Source organism: Clupea harengus, unplaced genomic scaffold, assembly GCF_900700415.2.
Source record: "Clupea harengus unplaced genomic scaffold, Ch_v2.0.2, whole genome shotgun sequence".
In the NCBI taxonomy this organism is placed as follows: domain Eukaryota; kingdom Metazoa; phylum Chordata; class Actinopteri; order Clupeiformes; family Clupeidae; genus Clupea; species Clupea harengus.
Window position 1 is genome coordinate 17,726 of NW_024879980.1, and position 21,373 is coordinate 39,098.

General features: G+C 40.8%; 2 protein-coding genes across 5 annotated transcripts; one reads left to right on the forward strand and one right to left on the reverse strand.

The window, feature by feature from the left end:
* Window positions 1-1,805: 1,805 nt before the first annotated feature.
* LOC122131031 lies at window positions 1,806-6,116 on the reverse strand. Of its 2 annotated transcripts, none has more exons than XM_042705946.1 (4): window positions 5,917-6,116; window positions 3,445-3,786; window positions 2,891-3,223; window positions 1,806-2,505 (listed from the first exon to the last, which is right to left on the reverse strand). In XM_042705946.1, exons 2-4 carry the CDS (start codon window positions 3,734-3,736, stop codon window positions 2,255-2,257), a joined length of 876 nt encoding a protein of 291 aa, XP_042561880.1. In that variant the 5' UTR covers window positions 3,737-3,786; window positions 5,917-6,116; the 3' UTR covers window positions 1,806-2,254. The 2 variants fall into 2 exon arrangements, with proteins under 2 accessions (XP_042561880.1, XP_042561879.1); XM_042705945.1 differs by lacking the exon at window positions 5,917-6,116 and adding an exon at window positions 5,648-5,890.
* Window positions 6,117-11,186: 5,070 nt separating this feature from the next.
* cdc14aa (cell division cycle 14Aa) lies at window positions 11,187-21,282 on the forward strand. 3 transcript variants are annotated; one of them, XM_042705947.1, is made up of 15 exons: window positions 11,187-11,661; window positions 11,989-12,079; window positions 12,322-12,397; window positions 13,152-13,244; window positions 13,381-13,460; window positions 14,428-14,494; window positions 14,890-14,952; window positions 15,045-15,132; window positions 15,829-16,059; window positions 18,590-18,728; window positions 19,098-19,263; window positions 19,529-19,629; window positions 19,783-19,911; window positions 20,079-20,448; window positions 20,835-21,282. In XM_042705947.1, exons 1-15 carry the CDS (start codon window positions 11,616-11,618, stop codon window positions 20,862-20,864), a joined length of 1,770 nt encoding a protein of 589 aa, XP_042561881.1. In that variant the 5' UTR covers window positions 11,187-11,615; the 3' UTR covers window positions 20,865-21,282. The 3 variants fall into 3 exon arrangements, with proteins under 3 accessions (XP_042561881.1, XP_042561882.1, XP_042561883.1); XM_042705948.1 differs by lacking the exon at window positions 20,079-20,448 and having other exon boundaries at window positions 11,189-11,661; XM_042705949.1 differs by lacking the exon at window positions 20,835-21,282 and having other exon boundaries at window positions 11,189-11,661; window positions 20,308-20,380.
* The last annotated feature ends 91 nt before the right edge of the window (window positions 21,283-21,373 follow it).

Here is a 21,373-nt window from a genome sequence, read left to right on the forward strand (position 1 = left end):
CAATCAAATCAGATCAAACCAGTTTTTGCCACAATAATGCCATTCAGTCCTTTAAAACAGTTGAGTACTCTTGTTCTGTATGCACATAACACATTTTCAAATATGTTTAATCATAATATCACAACTTGTGTTTAAAATCCAAACAAAGTGAGAATTCAACCCAATTAAAGAGTACCTGTGTATTTTCTTTTTAAGTGTTTGGCTGGTTTTCCATTTAAGCAAATAAAAGTTTGGAAAATGCTGTGGCACATTGTTCTAAATGAGAAGAATAGCTTAGGGAAATTTCTGACTCTGGGCATTTGACTTTTTGAAAATGTCCCCCTAGAACAATACAATTGAACAGCCCAGCATTACTCTGCTGGACTGGCACACAGGATGAGTCAGGTACCTTCACTAGGTGGACCATCCTTTCTTGCAGATAGCATCTCAAACATGAGATGAAAATGAAAGATAGCTTACTGTAACCCTAGTTCACTGAAGCATCGTGTCACAAAAACCAATCACTGAGAAATAGCATCGCAGACACATTTTACATGCCTGTGGATTAAGGTCAGCAGGAGGCTACTGCTGCATCGGACTTGTGCGGTTGTCTGTCAGCCATGGACAGCTTCCTTCAATATTTTAGAGAACTGGGGTACAATATTTGTGATCTATCAGTATGTGTAACACAGCTGATTGCTTGTTGAACTGTGCGGGCCAGATGGCAATGCCCAATGTGCTGATTCTGGAATGCTATTGAGATGAATGGATATGTGGTACTTCATCACTCTCTCCAAGTCTGTACAATACCTTCATGGTTCACACAAATGACTGAAGAAAGAGAAAATACATATACATGTTATGCAAAATTGGTGAAACAAATTGGAAATACAATTGTCATAAAATATAAGACATCATCATTTAATAAAAAATGTAACAACAAAAAAAATTCTATTTCAATCATTTGAAATAGAAAAGAAAAAAGTTGAGCGCAGTTCAAAGGCAAAGGACAAATTAGTAATGGATGACACTAGTTTGTGGTCGTCTCTGAAAACTCAAAGAGAGGGTGCAAAATAAACAGATACACACACAAGTCCCACAAAACCCAAATATGCAAATTATGGGGGGGTTCTATCATTTTGGAATGTTTAAATATAGTTCTGGGTCACCGAAACACACTAGAAAGAAAAAAAGAAACATGAACCGGCCTGGGCCATTTTGTCAGCAGCCACAGTGAGGAGGATGATCGGAGAAGTAAAGAAAACTCCAAAGACCACAGTTTTTCAGAATGACAGAGTTTGGTAGCATCTTGGGGTAACCATGTCTCTGAATCCGCCATGAGACGTCACCTCAATGCTAACAAACTGTTAAGAAGGTATGCCACAAAAAGCCTTTCATATCTTTTCTTCTCAAGCAAAAGCGCTCAGAGTATGCCACTCACCACTGGAACTTTAACTGGGACAGGGTGCTGTGGTCAGACGAAACTAAAATGTAGCTCTTGACTCCAGACGCTCAAGGTGGGTTTGGCATAGAAATAAAGATGGCTACAGAGAAAAGCACCTAAACCCAAGTGTTACATATGGTGGAGGATCTGTGATACTGTGGTGCTGTTGTTCTCACATGGCATTATGGATTCCAGGAAGTATCAAGGTGATTTTAAATCAAAATCTGTCTCAGTCAAGGAGATAAAACTTGAACACCATTTTATATATATATATATATATATATGTGTGTTACGCCCCCTGGTGGCTCGGAGTAAGAGGACGTAACATAAGGCAACAGGTTGAGCAAGTGAGGGTGCAGTCACACAAAACCAGGACCCAATATGAAATAAAGAAAGTATTTATTTACAGAAAAGCAACACAGGGATCAAAGAGAACTGTCAGTGGCACCAAAGAAAACAACATAAATAAACCTACCCCCACTGATAGGTGCTAAGCACCCAAAAGTACAGTGGGTGGTGCTCACTCTAACCTGGGGTTTTAACAAAAGGTAAACCTACGTGCGTGTAATATGTGTACACCCAGGGTATCTTGCCTATCCTCGTTTGTCCCTGTGCGCAAAACCAAAGAATTAACAAAAGATATATTTTATTTTTCTTTAAAAAAAGACAATTGATAAATAATGAGGGTCATCGGCCTTTTTTACAAATAAGACTGCCAATTATACTGGAGGGCATATTCTGAAATGTGTATGTATGTGCAAGTTTGTTCACAGGTCTGTGTGTGTATGTGTGTGTGTGTGTTTGTGTATTTGTGTGTGTTTGTGTGCGATTTCAAAAAACTTTGGTATTTGGTATTTTGGTCTTTGTCTGACTGCTGGGGGTCTGGTCTTGGTCTTCATCTTGATCTTTGTAGAGACAATTGTTACGTGTTTCCTGAACAGCAAGGCTATCACAGGTGGTCTCCTGTACAGAGAGATGATCACAGGAAGTGGCGCACTTCACAATGTAGACAACGCACGCAATAACCGCTGTCACAGCAACTCCAATGACTATCATCAAGCGTGTTGTCAACATGCTCCCACCTGAAATAAGTACATAATACGCATTAAATGCAGGTAAAGCCTAAAATGAAAACACGACACAAAGTAAAGCGTATGCACAGTAGCTGCCCAGACCAATGGCGGCCTACTCAATAACGTTTTACATATTAAAACTCAAATAACCGTGTCAAATTTCAGCACTGTCATAGAAAGTCAGACATAGTTGAAATGACTTATTTTTATACACAAGACACATATTGTATAAACTGTGATTTTTTTTTTTTACATATTATAAGAAACATTATATCTTGTTTCAGGTACCCAAGGATGTATAAGAGATTAGAAGAATGAGGGAAGGGTTCAAAGAACAGCTGCAATAATTCAACAATGAGGTTAAAATGACTTCAAGTGAAAAGAAAATAATTACCTGTTTCAACATTAAGGTAGAATGCGTTAGGATATGCTTCCATCATTGCATAACTTCTCCCCGAGTGACGGCACCAATAAATCCCTTGGTCGGTTTTTCTAACACTGTCAATGTATAGGGAAAGGTTACCCTTCAGTATCCTGTCCACAGAAATGTATGCTCTTCCTTCAAATCCAGGCCCATAGGTTATATTCCCATTCTTCAACTCCAAAACGTTTTGGTCGTCCTTTTCCCATATGATATGGACGTCATGAACTGTTGCGGTTTTGCTGATCAGAGCGTAAGTGTTGAGGATCACTTTGTCTCCAGCTGACACATGTAACTCAGTGGGAACTAGAAAGTTTGAAAACAACAGGCAGCCAATTAGTAATAAGCAAGTAAAAAAAGCAAGTAAATACAGGTCTTATCTCAGTTGGCCTACATTATCAATCAGTATCAGTCATTTTTAGATTTTCCAAATGCATGTTCTTCTTTCATCTTCATCTTAATACATAAAACAGAATATCATATATAAAAATGTAATTCATAGTATGTTTTGATACATGGGGACTTACCCAAAACCCAAAGTCTGACATAGCAGACCTCTACATCATCACAGCTGCAGGCATACTTTCCTTGATCGTTGTACTCAGCTGAGCTGATGTTTAAGGAAAGATCTTTCCACTGGCGTGGACAATGGGCCCTGTCAGTAAAGCCGTCTCCTTGGATGCATGTTGACCCGTTGTCACACCGTATAACACTAACGTCGTTGTCAAGCATCTGCCACATTTTGGTACCAGAGCAGGTCTGACTGCAGGGAAGAATAGCAGATTCGGCCAACTCTGCCGTGACAGGCGTGAAGTGCATTGGTGTCTCCAGCACACTGGGCTCGGGGTGGGTCGCTGTCACGACAATGGCTATGGAGAGAAGAGAAAATAATTTTTGAGCTGTGTAGAATGTTAGAATGTACAACTTTAGAAAATGATCATTATTTTAATGTCAAAAGCTGTCATTTTACAATTCGCATAACCATACAGTGACCGGGTGTCCCACTTTGCCCCACATCCTGCATATTGAGATAATGTCTTGCATTTCTTTTTTCTTTTTTTTTTAAGATTTATTTATGGGCTTTTTTTTTTTTTTTTTGCCTTTATTTGGATAGGACAGTGAAGTATTTTGGACAGGAAGTGAGGAGGAGTGAAGAGGTGGGGAGAGGATCGGGAAACGACAGCAGGCCGAAATCGAACCTGTGTCCCTGCGGGCATTGCAGCCCTTAAATGGGGGGCTTATTGGCTCGCGCCACAGTATGCAAACTTTGCAGATAAGATAAAGCAACCAGGCGATGTCATTGCCACATGCTTTGCTTAAAAACAGTTACTTTTGATGGGTCTGTAATACCCAATGCATGGGGGATGTTTATCAATAAAGATATGTTTATGACAAACATCACTGTGCTCATCATATCTTTATAGCAAAATCTGTAGCCTGTATATTTTATGGACTAACTCATTTTATGACCTTTCATGGCCTAACCCTGCTATGAAACCGTATAGGTGTTTATGAGTCGAAAGGCAGAATACAGTAAGATAGACATTATATCAAAGTTTTAGGTTACCTCTCACCATTTGTCACATTGTAACACCTCACTGGAGACATGCCACGTACCAGCCTGCTTCAAGTCCTCCACCACCATCCCGGTCCCCAAAAAAACTAAGATCACTGGACTCAATGATTACAGACCCGTCGCCCTGACCTCTGTGGTGATGAAGGCATTTGAGCGCCTTTTGCTGCTTCACCTCAAAGCCATCACTATTACAGACCCGTCGCCCTGACCTCTGTGGTGATGAAGGCATTTGAGCGCCTTTTGCTGCTTCACCTCAAAGCCATCACTGACCCTCTCCTGGACCACCTGCAGTTTGCCTACAGAGCCAACAGGTCTGTAGACGATGCAGTTAACATGGCCCTTCACTTCATCCTCCAGCACCTGGACTCCTCAGGAACCTACTCCAGGATCCTGTTTGTGGACTATATGCACCTATACACCAGAGCAAATTCCAGGTAGGTGTAAACCTACTTGGCAATAAATACAATTCTGATTCTGACAAATGACTGAAGAAAGACTATTCTTCACACATTTGGTCTGTTTGCTGGTGACCAACATCTAACTAATGTAACAGGTATGCCTGCTAATATATAGTGACCATTTTATTCTATTCCTTTTCATCATTCTGAAAACGTGTAACCTATATTGTGACGGAACATCATGTGCAAATCTTTGTTCATATCTACTTTTAGTGACAAGAAGAGCACAGGCTGCAGTACATTAATGCATATTGATGTGAAATAGATGAAAAGGCCTGGTAAATAGTGAGTGAGTCCTATGAGTTTCTCTCAAAAATTCTCTTGTTTTGTTTTTTTTATATTAAAATAGACCGTACGTCTGTATTAAGGCATCCGTTAGAGCTATTTAAAAATACGCCATTAAATCGTTACGTGGAATAAAGACTCAGAATCAAGCCGCAAAACACACCTGTACTGTTAGCTGCTATGCTAAGTTAGTTAAACCTGTGAGTGGGCTAGCTATCCATTACATCTACACAGGGACTGTCTAAAATAAAGCATTCACTTAATGAGAACTACAGTATAGCCTTCCATTCATTGCATTTTCGGTGACATTACAGAGACGCTGTCGGCAGAACAAGTATAGATACCAGTCTACAAAGTTCTTCTGGCCACACGTTAGGTTCTTACTTTGTCAATAACAGACTTATAACTTACCGTAACTCCAAAGATGGAAGACGTGCAATGCTCTAAACAACAACATTGTTGACGTTGATTCAATCGGACAGAGTAAATTATGACACTCGAACACCCTGGCCCGGTGTTTAATGTGAATAGAGAATGGGAGTCGACCGGAAAGTTGAGTGTTTTTAGCGTTAAGTTGTTAGCGTTAGCATTATAACACTTCCTGGTTCCACAGAGAAAAATGAATGGGTTTTCGCAATATCAGCGAAAACAAGTAAGTGCCCTTGGCAAAGGTAACTTACACGTCTGTGATGGCACCACTATGCCGAAAAGTACATAGAGATTTTGGAGCAAGATAAGGTTCCTTCAAGACGACATCCTTTCCAGGGAAGCCCATGCATATTTCAACAAGACAATGCAAAACACAGTCCTGCACAGATTGCAAAGGCATGGCCGAGCAGGGGCGTAACTATAGGAGGTGCAGCAGGTGCGGCTGCACCTGGGCCCGTGTGGTGTATGTATAGGCTACATACGTCCCCCCCCCCCCCCCCCCCGCAGTGCGTCAAATGTTCGCCTCTCAGATATGCTTGTGTTTAGAGACGAACTGTTAATATACTATTAGCGGTGTCTAATGCTATATATCCTCTTGAAAAGGCAAACTTATCTCCATCATGGTTTTTATTATTTTTTGGGGGAAATAGTAGCAATTTAAAACAAAACCATATTATCCTACATTCACGAGGTAAAACATAAAATAATGTGCTGTTGTATTGTGTTCAATGTAATACAGGTCAAAGAGAATTTACCCATTAAAGTAGTTATCAGTTCGTCTTTTGTAACGAACTGCTGTCTTAAAAAAAAAATAAAGGTCCATATGCTAAATCAGAAAACGAATGAACTACTTGCCTCAGGCAACACGAGGTCACTCCCACACTGTACACCTAAAGTGTGATAAAATCATCTGTATGTTGTCTTGCTAGAATCATAATGATTGTGTGTGTGTGTGTGTGTGTGTGTGTGTGTCTGTGTGTGTGTGTGTGTGTGTGTGTGTGTCTGTGTGTGTGTATGTCTGTGTGTGTGTGTGTGTGTGTGTGTGTGTGTGTCTGTGTGTGTGTGTCTGTGTGTGTGTGTGTGTCTGTGTGTGTGTGTGTGTGTTTGAGAGAGAGAGAGCGAGAGAGAAAGAGTGTGAGTGTATGTGTGTATATGTTGTATATGTGTGATGTCTCCAGTCAGCATCATGATACACCACAAGGGGACAGTATTTGTAATGCTGCATTTGGAAAAGATGTCACTTGGGAAATGTCTTTATTGTGACTCTTACTGGGAATTATTTTAATTTATCTTGACACTTAAATTACACTCTAAAATCGTGCATATAATCGTTTCTCATAACTCTATGTTTTTTATGTTTGTCTCTCATATCATGTAAACCTGTTGACACATATAAGTGTGTTAGATACATACGACACAAGATAAAGACTTATGTAATATTTGTGTATTTCTTTTGTAAATGTATGTAATTGTTGTTGATCTTTTTAAAGGTAGTCCTCTGTCTTATAAATGCTCTGCCAATGTGGCAGAAATAATCAGACTAGATTAAGATAAGACTAGATTCAACTTTATTGTAACTGTGTAGAGTACAAGTAAAAGCCATTGAAATGCAGTTGGCAACTCACTAGAAGTGTAGTTGGTGTATGTATGACTAAGTGCTGAAGCAAAAGTGATGCTATATCTTATAATGTGTACAGTGTTGATGTACAGTGGTACCATTAATAGACTTGTTTCTATACAGAGAAATGGTGGATGGAATTTGGAAAGATATGGAGTGCATATGTATGGTCCTCTGTACAGTATAGTATAACTCACAACTCACAACTCACAGTGATTCAGATTGCTCTGATAGTTTCCCCACTATCACATCAGATAGAATAGAATAGAATAGAATAGAATATATTTATTTGTCATTGCACAAGTACAACGAAATTGAGGTAGCAGCTCTCAGACACAAAAACAATAAAAATATAGATTGAACAGATAGATATACATATTTACACTATAAAAACACAAGACATATAACACAACAGAGAGACAAATACAGGTCAGTTTTGTGCATTGTTAAGTGCTATGATGGCTCTGGGATAGAAGCTGTTTCTCAGCCTGTCTGTTTTTGCTATGATGGTCCTAAAGCGTCTCCCTGAGGGCAACAGTTCAAATAGGTGGTAACCAGGATACAGATACAGCTATGGATGAGACCCACATGGCCTTCCATTACTTCTGCATTGTATTTATAGTGTTTAAAACAAAAGAAGAGCTTCCTTATCAACTGCATGTCATACAGGATGTCTTTTTTTTTTTTTTACCTCAATTTACCCAGGTGTTGCAACATATGGTATTATTTCAAACCTACTTTTTTTTTATTATGGCCACATAGGAATAAGCAGCTCACTTCTCACCTATCCCAGCAGGTTCCACTCACCTAGTTCCCACACTGTGTGGAGGGAGGGTGACGGTGAGGATTAGAGAGGCTACAAGCAGGGCCATCTTTCCACTGTCCTACTAAGCTGTTGCCTAATTGGTTAATTAAAGCAGATGGGCTGGAACAGGAATAGAAAGGAAGGACTAGCGGTGTGTCACGCAGAAAGTGCAATAGTAACTTACATGAATGGCCAAATTTAGCCTATTTATGTAGAAGAAATTACAGTCCCATGAGTTACATGAGTTTACTTTTTGATTAGTTATCTATTTTTTTATCAGTTATCAATTTTCCTGGGAACGGCTGGGGGAGATGTCTGTGAATTTACCAAAAGAAATACAGCTGGAATTTACAGAGTAATGTCTGACATGAATAACTGGCGGCTCCTATCCAAAGTGCATATTCACTCATGAAACCTGAGAGCTGATTCTGTATCGGATCTATTCATTGGCTACAACAATTCTCATGGTATAAAAAAGATAATGCAATCTTTTTTTATACCATGAGAATTGTTGTAACACAAAGTCATGAGTTTGAATCATGAATTCTATATATTTGACAGTATGCATTTTGCACAGTAAAAAGCTTATCAGTCTTGTGTCTGCATATCTGGCTTGGTAATATTAGGAATACACGCTTCAAGATTTTTGGTTACATACAATCATATTTTCCCATTCCATTGTAGAGGAACAGGAGGTCCACTGCAAAGATCAATTGATCCGCCTCTAGTAAAAAGGGCAGGGCCAATTACAGTCCTACTGTGCACATCTGTGTTACCAGGCATAGCCATGTTTTCCTTATCTGCACTGTCCTTCGTGCTTGTAAAGTGTTTCTCTCCAGTGACATCTCAAATTTCTTGTAGATCTCTTTGGGTCGCAGGTAACCATGTCTGTTTCACAGGGTATAGCCCCATCTGATATCGGAAATGTAGCTCCTCTTTAATGTGAGTCTCTTCGAGTCCAGTTCAAGCACTACTCCCACATGCCTATTTTCAGTTCAGAGAAAGTGTGTCTTTATCTCTGGGGTGAATATGATGAAAGACACCATCACGCGAGGTCATATCACGCAAGTTAATCAGGCCAAGAGGGGACAGAATGGTGACATTCTCACCTTCTGGAACTCAGGTGTAACTGAACACCCGTCTCTTGTCCATAGCCTGTTTTTTTAAGGGGCTGTTCAGTAACCTGAGTCTGACACTTGAGCCGGTTCTAGCCCTGTTTGATGTCACAGTTGCATGCAAGGCCTCAAGTCTCTCTTGGTTTGCCTGGACTCTTCAGGATACAGTCTTGCTGTTTGCATTTGAACCGAATACTCTCTTGACAGACGCACAGGCTATTCTTTGTAAGAATGCACATTCTCCAGGTGTGAACATCACGTGGGACCCACGGTAATCTTCTCCTGTAGGAGAGAAAAGTAGTTTCTCCATTATGTTCTCTTCCTGAACTTCCCCTCCATCTTTTCAACTACCTCAATGAAGGCATGTCTCGAGTCTCAGTCTGGGGGGGACACTGGCGCGGGAAGCGCAGGTTTCCAGCACAGCATCCACATGGGGCCTGGATCACACCAATTGGAGGTATGTTTTTTTCATTTGCAAAAATGTGTGACATGAACTATAGTCTACAGGGTTGGGGAGTAACAAGTTACATGTAACAAAGTTATATAATTCAATTACAAAGTAAATGTAATTGTAATTTATTACAGTTTCTGAGGGGAAATATGTAATTCAATTACAGTTCCTAATCAGAATGTTGATGATTAAAAAGGGGTTACATCAGAATATATTCTTTTTCGATAAAAAGCTTTAAAGCTTATATGAAGAATATAACATTCATTGTGTTACTTTGGATCTTTTCACCGTCTAGACAGGCTCAATTTATTTGTCAGTATCGCTCAAATTTTGAGCATTGTTTTTTATTGGTTCTCTGAATTTGCACCACCTCTCGTCTGGCAATCAAAAAGCAACCAAAAGAAATTCCAAGGAACTAAAATAGTTACAGCACTTATTATATTTTTAACAGGGTAACAAGTAATATGTAACCTCTTAGCTTCCCAACCCTAATAGTCTATAACAATAAAGGAGGCTATGTATTCATTTTGCCATACTTCATAGAACACTGAAGATGTTATATGGCTGAAAAAATTCAACAAGACATTTGAATTGGGTTGTCTGTGTTATCTGCGAGACATTCATTAAGATTGCTATACACTGCAGAAATGACACAGCAAATGTAGTTAATTTTCTGACATATTTGATATAACTCTCCAAAAGTAAAAGGGTAATTAGTAGAATAATGTCCAAGACCCTGTAACTACCTGTCTGTTGGTATTCATGGATAAATGTTACCAGGCCAACTGATATGCTTTAAACTCTTGTCCAATTACAACCTAGACAGTAAATCAATAGTGGTGCGTGATGACCGGCACTGGCTTACAGCTAAAAGGAAATGCCCAGAGCAGATGGAGATCTGCATTGGTGACGCCAGTCTAACGTGAGGCGACAGCAGAGATGCCTGATCATCTCAACAGGTGTTAGAGTTTGAACACATCCCCAACACGTGCCTACTACTGTCATGAGTGTGCAGACACCAGGAACTTCTATTGCTATCATCAACACACTCTGGGCACTCCCTGACAAACTACTGAGCAGCTGTCAGTCGTTAACAGGAGGGACTTGTGGAAAAGTCATCTGGCACATTCAGTGTTATGCATTCTTTGATGTTGACATAAATCCTATGTTAAAGTCCATGACAATGATGTCAAAAAGCTGAGGGGTTGTCTATATAGTACAATATGTGTGTGCAATGTAGCCTTCGCTTTTGCATTATGGCCTTTCTGAAACATCTTGTGGACAGGTTGCACAAACTCATGAATGGTTTTGCGTACATCATGTAATGGTCTTTCGGGCCGACAACATTTATTAATCATTAGTCTTTTGTTTTTTCGGACACCTACAACTGACCCGTGTCTCATGACTCATTAATGCTTCTGAGTGGAGCTCCAAATCCTGCCTTTGAATCCCGTTGGCAGCAGTCCCAAATCTCGTCTTATGTTTATGGCAGGCAGCGTCTCACCTGCTGATTGGTCGAAATAAACCCATCCTTAGCAACGTGTCTTTATGTGGTGGTCAGGCATGTGGTTACTAAGCAATGGACCTTTAATGCTGTATCTTAAAGTTTGCTTCTCTGTTGTATGCGTATGCGTATGCGTGCGCGCTTTTAAAAGAGACTCGATTTTAAAGAACAGATGAATGCATGCCGGAAATGTTCTATTCTACCATTCTGAACCGCAGGATTTATATATCTTCCTGAATGCGAAAGAAAGGAAGAAACAAACTGAACTGTTGTCCCTCCAACTTTACTCGAGACATGGAAGCTTGTTATGGAATACTCGGAAGCTTTAGTGTTTGGTTTAGTAGAAGAAGTGCTTCACCATTTGTTCTTCACAAAATTTCTGGTCACTGAAAGGAATCGTGTCGCTTAAAAATACTTGTTACTTTTGAACACAGAAGACGCATACAAATTTAACGAAATGGCAGATGACAATGATCCACTCGGAGCAACAGAATTTATTAAAGGTAATTAGTAGTGTTTTTTTAGTAGTAGTTTTCATTTTTAGATTGTCACCGACTGGTCGGTAATTCTAATCTATTTTCAATGAGACCCAAATTGCGCACCTACAGAAAAGGCTACTCCAATCATCCCGAATTACGTACACTCACGGCTTTACGTTATTTAACCGAGCTTCTAACTAAACTTGTATTTACAAGACACTATCTAATTATTGGATTTTTATCCTACGATACTTTATGCGATCTAAATAATATTGGATAAAGCCAAACATAGGATAGGCCCTGTATGATGTTGGCCTGTTGTTGATTAATTTATTAAATTAATTTTTACAGAGAGACTTTACTTTGCCACACTAAGGAGCAAACCGAAAAGTACGCCAAATACTCATTATTTCACTACCGATGAGGAATACGTTTATGAAAAGTAAGTGTTTTTTCTGTTGCTATGTGCAAGTATCTGTGTACTCAACTCACAAGTATACGACGGACGTAATGCATTGCGGCCTCTGAGAAATGTAAAGTGGACACGAGGCCTATAATAAGCCGTATTTATGACATTTTTTAAATATATATTTTTAAATAGGAAACAATCACATGCTGTAAAGATGCACTCATATAAGCCAATTTGTTTGCAAGTTAATTTGTGTTTTGTTAATGTTTTTGCAGCTTTTATGCAGATTTTGGTCCTCTCAATCTTGCTATGTTACACAGATTCTGTTGTAAATTGAACAAAAAACTTAAGGTAAGTGACCAGTTGTTTTGTTGTTTAACACACATTCCTGTTCCAAGCTGCACACTGGGATGTCAATGAACATCCATGATATGTTATTATCTTCTTAAATATAATCTTCTTGTATCCCAGATACTGACTAAAATGCATGGGGTTTGCATAGGTGAATGGTGACAGAGCTGCCTTTGTTAGAGTGCATAAAAAAAACTAGGAATAGCCATATGGGTGGTGCTTCAGTGTCTCCCTAGCAGTTTCCTGTAGGTATTAATTGAGGAAGTAAGGATGGGAGTAGAGGGTTCAAGTGTGAATAAAAATGATTCACTGTATGGAAAACACAATGACAGGGTTGTAAGTCTGCATTTGGTTCCAAATCACCATATTGTTTTTTTAATGATTAGTAAAATCGAGAAACAAAATCCATGGACGTGATATCAGTTGAAAGACAAATAGTTACCACTTTTGCTTAATACTCATTTTGGTTGCTATAGAGTGGTCTAGACCCAAAAACTAGCTGCAAATGTAGTGTATAACACTTGCATGTACAGGACAGAGCCATGTAGGTATTTATTTCTATTTTGATGTACTGTATTGATTTGGTTATGTATTGTAATATGGATATATATATTTATGTGTGTATTTTAATACTTTTAAGACTTGATTGTCTGATTGATTCAATTGTTAATTAAACATTTAATCATGATCTATATCCGATTATCCAGATGTACTGAATCACTGCTTATTTATACATTTGTTTTTTTTTCTGCAGTCCTTCACACTGTCCAGAAAAAGGGTAATCTATTACACTAGCTATGACCAGCGCAAACGAGCCAATTCTGCATTCTTGATCGGTGCCTATGCAGTGAGTAACCTCAACCTCTGTTATACCCGTGGTAACACACACACACACAGCTATAGTCACACACATTAACTCCCCCATTCTGGTGACCCTTGGTGGAGTGCAGTAATGGTGGCCTCCTTCTGTCCTTCTGTTTCAGGTAATCTACTTAAAGAGAACTCCTGAGGAGGCCTACAGGACTCTTATCTCTGGAACTAATGTGTCATACCTGTCCTTCAGGTGAGTCCCACCATGCACAGTAATACTGTCATGACATTCCGTTGTACTGTATTTGAGTATTATAACACACAACCCTAGATGTTGGCATTTAGTAGGGGCTGTTATGTGTACAGTGTAGTGAAGTGGCACAGTGATGCTGAAAATCAAACAGAAGAACAAATTAAATGTTTGAAAAATAATGTCTTAAATGCCTCGGTCTTCTTGGTCAACAGTGAAGGTGTAAAATAGTGGAAGCAACTTCTGCTGTAGCCTTGTAATGTAAATGTAAACATCCCAAGAACAGATGTCTAAAAGCGCAGGGAGGGCTTATCTGTGCCTGGTATCACTTAGCAGATTGGCATACTATGAGTCAAAGACCCAGAGTCCCAGAGCTGTCTGTCTTGGGGCAGAAACAGAGGCATGGCCTTTTCATTACTTCTCTCAAAAAGATATAGATGCATTCATCACACCACACACACACACACACACACACACACACACACACACACACACACACACACACACACACACACACACACACACACACACACACACACACACACACACACACACACACACACACACTCTCACACCACACACACACACACACACACACACACACACACACACACACACACACACACACACACACACACATACAGAGAGAAACATGTTGTTACACACACATATGAGCACTGAAATGCATGTACACTAAATTACTTCAGGATTTAACTATGGCCCCCTCCATAGATGCATGCTCATATGCACATGAACACATTCAAAAATACATACTGTTCTAGTCATGAACACCAAACAGGCAATATCCCGAGAGGATCATTTCAAAGTGTTCCATGACATTCTGCAGGGCTCCACCACAGTGCACAACAACATCCTTCTTTATGACAATCCTCTTGAGACACTGAAGAATGACTGTACTAAGACATTAAGCATACTGATACCTGATTTGTTTGTTTTCTTATTCTACCAGAGATGCTGCATTTGGAAACTGCACATATAACCTGTCTATTCTTGATTGTTTACAAGGAATCCGCAAGGTAAGGGGCCAAACTGCTGTCCTGAAATGGCAGTGTGTGTTGTTATTCAGGCTCAAGGCTCTACTCCACTCCTCCCACTCATTTGTTTGTCTGAGGTTAATCCTTTAGTCCAATTAACGGTTGCCAGGAACATGCTGTTGACATGATTCAAAACAGGGAAGTTTCATAAGAACTTTCACATCTTGTGTGTATCCCATCTTATACTGAGTATAGCTTCATGCACTGCAGTATATTGAGATCATAGATTTCAGAAGTATGCACCAGAAAGGGCTAACTAATTGAAGGAAAGAAGTAGCATTGTAGACATAATGTGATATATTGTGAAAGGATATAGCGTAAGAGAAAGACTTACTGTGTTTTGAATCCATACATGGGTTTGAACTCCTTCTTTAAAGGCACTGCAGCATGGGTTCTTCAACTTCGAGACATTTGAGGTTGAGGAGTATGAACACTATGAGGTAGGTCTTCAGTCTATTGGTCTCATCAGTGGCACTGTCCTATAGATGTGTCTCAGTTTTACTTATTAGGTCTTTATTGCCTTTACCTTCAGCGAGTGGAGAATGGAGACTTCAACTGGATTGTGCCAGGGAAGCTCCTGGCCTTCAGTGGCCCACACCCAAAGAGTAAAATAGAGAATGGTGAGTTGAGTGTGCTGAGAATGTCCACCACATCTATAATCCCCACACCAGTTTGAACTATGGGTTTGCTATAGTGTGCCTTGCTTGTTATGGCTACATGCTGCAGTCATTGTGATATTACCGTACCAAACATGAAATGTATGATATAGCTGATCCCATTTATATTTAAAATATCTACAAAGATACAGAAATGCCATGTGTTACCAAGTGTCAGAAACTAGTTAGTTACACAATCAAACTCCAGCATATTTGACTGCAAATGCATTACTAGCAGGGCTTTTTTGGCAGTGGTATAACTGTGTATCTCACTGGGGGTCTTCTTACCTCTCTTAGTTTAGCAGAGGTTAGAATAGCATAGCTTAAGAATAGGATCAAGAGTTGGATAAGCATTAGCGTTCTGACCATGAAGTATCAGAGCGTACCACATCACTGCAACTGGTCAAATAGACTTTTTATTATCTGACAGGTCGCTTCTTTATAATAAAACAGTGCATAGAGCAAAATGTTTTTTGTACTCAATCCAGTATCTCTGCTGCTTTTCAAGTCCCCATGTTTTGTGTGTGGTTGCCCTCTATAGCCATTTTGTGTTTCCCAAAGATAATCAATGGTGATCAATATTTCAAAAATCGGCGCAAAACCCAGGGGAAACTGTCAGGAAAGTCCCGTTCCCCGTGTCAGTGTGGCTCTCTCCCGCAGGTTACCCTCTCCACGCTCCAGAGGCGTACTTCCCGTACTTCCGACAGCACAGTGTGACCGACGTGGTGCGGCTCAACCGGAAGATCTACGAGGGGCGCCGCTTCACTGATGCTGGCTTCGAGCACCATGACCTGTTCTTTGTGGACGGCTCCACGCCCAGCGACCTCATCATGCGACGCTTCCTTCACATTTGTGAAAGTTCAGAAGGTGCTGTGGCTGTACACTGCAAGGGTGAGAGACGACCCGGAGACCAGATCAGTCTACTCCTGTTCAGTCAAAGCCAGGGGAACAGACAGTTACCCTCACGTGAACCAATCACTAGAGGCTGGAAGCATTGTTAATTGGGGGAGAATATGAATTGGGGGGGTTAAGTGTTTAGAGCGTGACAGTTGTATGTGTGCACACACTACAAGGAAGCATTGAGAATCTTAATGTTTTAATGTGAACATTGTAAATGGGAAATGCCGTGACCGATGGAAGTGTTCTGCAGTCTGGAGTATCTGCACACACAGTGCATCCAGAAAGTATTCAGACCCTGTCACCTTTTTTTTTTTACATTTTCTTCTGTTACAGCTTCATGCTGGAATCATTTTAATAAATGTTTTCCCTCATCAATCTACACTCAATACCCTATAATGACAAAGCGTAAAACAGGATTTTAGACATTTTTGCAAATTTATTGAAAAGGAAAAACTGAAATAGTACACCAAGTATTCAGACCTTTTGCTATGACACATAAAATGTAGCTCAGTCGCCTCACATTTCTCTTGGTCATCTTTGAGATTTTCCATATCTTGATTTGAGTCCACCAGTGGTAAATTCAGTTGATTGGACATGATTTGAAAAGGCACACACCCATCTATATAAGGGCTCACAGCTGACAATGCATATCAGTGCAAAAACGAAGCAATGAGGTAGAAGGAACTGCCTGCAGAGCCCAGAGACAGGATTGTGTTAACGCAGAGATCTGGTGAAGGCTACAAAACATTCTGCTCCACTGAAGGTTCCCAAGTGGCTTCCATCATTTTTAAATGAAAGAAGTTTGGAACATCCAGGACTCTTCGTAGAGCTTGCTAACCGGCCAAACTGAGCAGTCGAGGGTGAAGGGCCTTGGTAAGACAGGTGATCAAGAACCGGATGGCCACTCTTGCTGAGCTCCAGAGATCCTGTGTGGAGAAAGGAGAAACTTCCAGAAGGACAACAACACAACTGCAACACTCCACTGATCTGGGCTTTATGGCAGAGTGGCCAGACAGAAGCCTCTCCTCAGTGAAAGACTCACGAAAGCCTGCTTGCAGTTGCAAAAAAAGCACCTAAAGGACTCTTAGACTGAGAAACAAGATTTTCTGGTCTGATGACTTTAAGATTGAACTGTTTGGCCATCAATTCAAGTCAAGTGTCGTGTCTGAAGGAAACCAGGCACGACTCATCACCTGCCCAGTACCATCCTAACGGTGAAGCGTTGTGGTGACAGCATCAGGGACTGGGCAACTGGTCAGGGTTGAGGGAAGTACAGATATTTCCTTAATACAAAAACCTGGTCCAGAGTGCTCAGGACCTCAGACTGGGTTGAAAGCTCACCTTCAGGAGGCCAATGACAATGACCCTAAGCACATAGCTAAGACAATGCAGGAGTGGCTAAGGGACTCTGTGAATGTCCTTGAGTGGCCCAGCCAGAGCCCCGACTTGAACCCAATCAAACATCTCTGCAGAGACCTGAAAAGGCTGTCAACTGACGGTCTCCATTCAACCTGACAGAGCTTGAGAAGATCTGCAAATCCAGGTGTGCAAAGCTTGTCATGAAGACTCAAGGATGTAATCACTGCCTAAGGTGCTTCAACTGAGTACTGAGTAAAGGGTCTGAATACTAATGTCATTATATTTCAATTTGTCCTTTTTAATGAATTTGCAAACATTTCTAAAATTCTGTTGTTTTTGTCATTAAGTGGTATTGAGTGTAGATTGATGAGGGGGAAATGAATTTAAACAATTTGAAGGGGTCCGAATAGTTTCTGAATGCACTGTGCGTATGTTCTGTAGAAATGTGAGATTTCATACAGGATTCTGTCTGATAAAAATGCATGCAATGTCTGATGCTGGTTGGGTTGAACAATACATTCAAAGAGCATATACAATGCCATTATACCTACCAAGCATAATGTATATATAAAACAATATAAAATGTAGTTATTCATTTTAGACCGCAACATTCTTTTGTTACACCAGAAATCTACACCCTCCAGTGAATTTGTTCCTTCTCTTTAAAAGTATGGTGTGGTTTTATTCTTGTCCATACTACAAAAGGGCATTCTATTATTTACGGCATAAATTACTAGAGGCAATTAACTGGCAACATCAGGTGCAGCCACAGTATGCTGAAACTCTTGAGTGCAGTGTATCCATCCAGTCGTTGTTCTGATTATTACAGTCACTCTTCAGCTACTGGGTCTACTTTGGAATTGTTTGGCCTCTGTATGATGGCCCATGGGGAGGGCAAGAGTTTATGTGGGAGACCAGACGATCAGGTGCCAGGGAAAGACATGCACGTAATATGAAACCTACTAACCCAGTTTTTCATTTTTTGTTGGGTCCAGTGCGCTACAGATTGATATGCAGTGATAGAACTAATCTATGGTTAGAACAAGACTTGCAAGTGAAAGTGTGAGCAGGCTTTGTTGTGCTTCTTTATTCCCTCCATGTATACATTTGTGCCACAAAAGTTTATCTCTGGCTCTGCCTTGTTCCTTCCTTTCATGTGCAGCGGGCCTCGGCAGAACAGGCACTCTGATTGCTTGCTATCTGATGAAACATTACCGCTTCACGGCAGCGGAGGCCATTTCCTGGATACGGATCTGCAGGCCTGGCTCAATCATTGGGCCACAGCAGAACTTTCTGGAAGAGTGAGTAGACAAACGCCATTGGCTTGGAAAATAAAGTGGTGACCTTAGTGTTCATGTGCGTTTACCTCCAAATTATCACAAAGTTTAGTGCCTCAGGACATCTTTTATCAAGGGTGTATGGATTTAGTAGAGAATGCCAGTGATTGTGTTTCCACCATAGGACTTACACCCTTTGTTCTGTTCTGTCTAATACGGTCTCATCCTTGACTCTGATTAGATACACAATTCCACTTTATATGCTGTACTTCAATCTATCTTTGTCTGTCTCCCTGTCTCTATCACTTTCTATCTGGCTGTCTGTTGTAACACTGATGTCCAGTACTAGTAAAAAAAAAAAAATGACTTGACTTTCTCGCTCTCTCTCTACAGAAAGCAGCACAGTATGTGGGTGCAAGGGGACATGTATCGCTCTAAGCAGCGGCAGCAGCAACAACGACAGAATCGGCAACAGGAGCGAGACATGGTCCATCTCATCTCCAGCATGGACGACGTGTCCATCAACACCAATGTCTTCAAGTCCCAAAGCATGGACGAGGTGAGTCCATGGGGTTAGACATGAGACACTCATCAGCATCTGTTTTCTGTTGTTTGGTTTGCTGTTCCACTGCTTCTTTGATTTATTTAGACTTTTTGAAAGTGTGAAAGCGACATGAACGTTCTTCTTATGCAAAAGTCGTTTTTTGTTTGTTTTCTCTCAAATAAATTGCAAGCCAAATTTACCCTTTGCATTTGACGGATATGACTGAATGTGGTTGAGTTAATTGGATTGATTTGAAATGACTCCCGTTGGTCCATTGCAGAATGACTTCAGGCTGGACAGTGTGGGTCTGACTCAGGGAGATAAACTCAGGGCCGTGAAGGCTCGACGCCATTCTAGATCTGCCACCACAGGAGCACTGAGGTACGTGGGTTTGTAGTGTTTGAACTTAACGATCCAAAGATCAGGCCTCGAATTGTTTCTGCTACTAAGATGGTGTTTAACAAGACTTATTTTGCACTGTGTATAACCAAAAGACTGCTCTGACAGTAGTTGTGTGTGTCTGTTCTGTTCTAGTGGAATAAACCCAGCACAGAGGTCGATTTCTTCCTCCAACCCACCCAAAGCCCCCCCTGCTTTCACTCCTACTTCTCCTCCAAGACGGCTCACTCGCAGTCCCTCATCCTCGACTGGAAACCTTAAAAAGTGAGTGCCTTTGTGTGTGAGAGTGTGTGTGTGTGTGTGTGTGTGTGTGTGTGTGTGTTTGCATGTGTGTGTATGTATGCACACATTTACATGGCCCTATCCCTGATCTCATTACCCATTCCTCTTCTGTCCCATGGCCCTCCCCAATGTTTGTGTGCCCAATGCAGTTTAAACCCCAGATTAGCCCAATCCCTTGGCAACCTCTACGGGGTTGACAACATGGATGAAGGTGCAGACGACATGTCCTCTTCACCCACACCCTCCGCCTCCTCCTCCCCCTCCTGCGCTCCCTCTACCACAGCTGCGTCCTCCACCTCCCTCAATCCGTCCATGGGCTTGGGGTTTGGCTACTCCCCTAGTGACCCTCGTATTCCACCATCTCCAAACTACCACCAGGAGGCCCGCAACAAGCCTGGTGACCGCCATGTGAGGCCCAGGGGTCCGGCCTTTGCTATGGGCCCCAGGGGTCCGGCTGGACCTCGCAGAGCCCCAGTCCATTCTGGGCTCACGGGCCGGTACCTGAGCCGATCCATCCCTGTAAGTCTTCCGATGTGCTCTCTGACCTTCCTGCCATGACCTGCCTGCTTTTTTTTATTTAGTTTGTATCTGTCTATCTATCTATCAATAAATCTCTATATATTGATCTATCGATCAATCACTCTCTCGTTCTACTCTGCTTCTAGCGTTGCTCCCCATCAATTTTTTCCACTTCTTTCATCCTCTCCTCCTCATAACTTGGATGTGTTTGTTTCTTTTTCCAAAGATAGCTTTAGGACACATAGCCTACCTCAGAAGTGGGGAATCATGGCCCATTCCTCCAATTTCCATACTTCCTATATGCTAGCTATGAATACCTTTCACAAGTGTTTTTTTAATTGTAATTAACAATTGTATTCTCTCTCTCTCTCTCTCTCTCCTTTCAGTCCCTTCAGTCTGAATATGTTCACTACTAAAGCAGTTGTGTTGCGCTGACAAACACAAGGCCCTGAAGAAAATGCTTTGCACAGTGAAGACTGAAGATCATAACATCCTCTGTTAGATAATCAACTGAGTGCAAAATTTAAGTAATATCTCCTGGAAAAAACTGTGGGGGTCAGGGAAAACAAACCCTTGTTTTGTATATTAACTCGATTAACTGCACAGAATTGGATTTTTTAAGGATTTTACTATAGCTGGATATTCACCAAATATATTTTATGTTGTTAGTATTGTGCTCATATTCTGATTCTGTTTCAATTTTAAACTAAATACTGTGGTGATTCAGTCATATTTAAGTGTACTTTATTGGGGAGTGGAATAAAAATGTTTGCCTACAAGATTACAAGACTCACAATCAAGCTAAGAATAAAAGATAATGGGTTCTATTTTGTTCTCGATTGTGAATGTCAGTTTATTGCCTTAAAGAAGATATGACCAACTGTAATGAAAACAAAAAAATATCAAGCATACCTTTCTTGAAAGT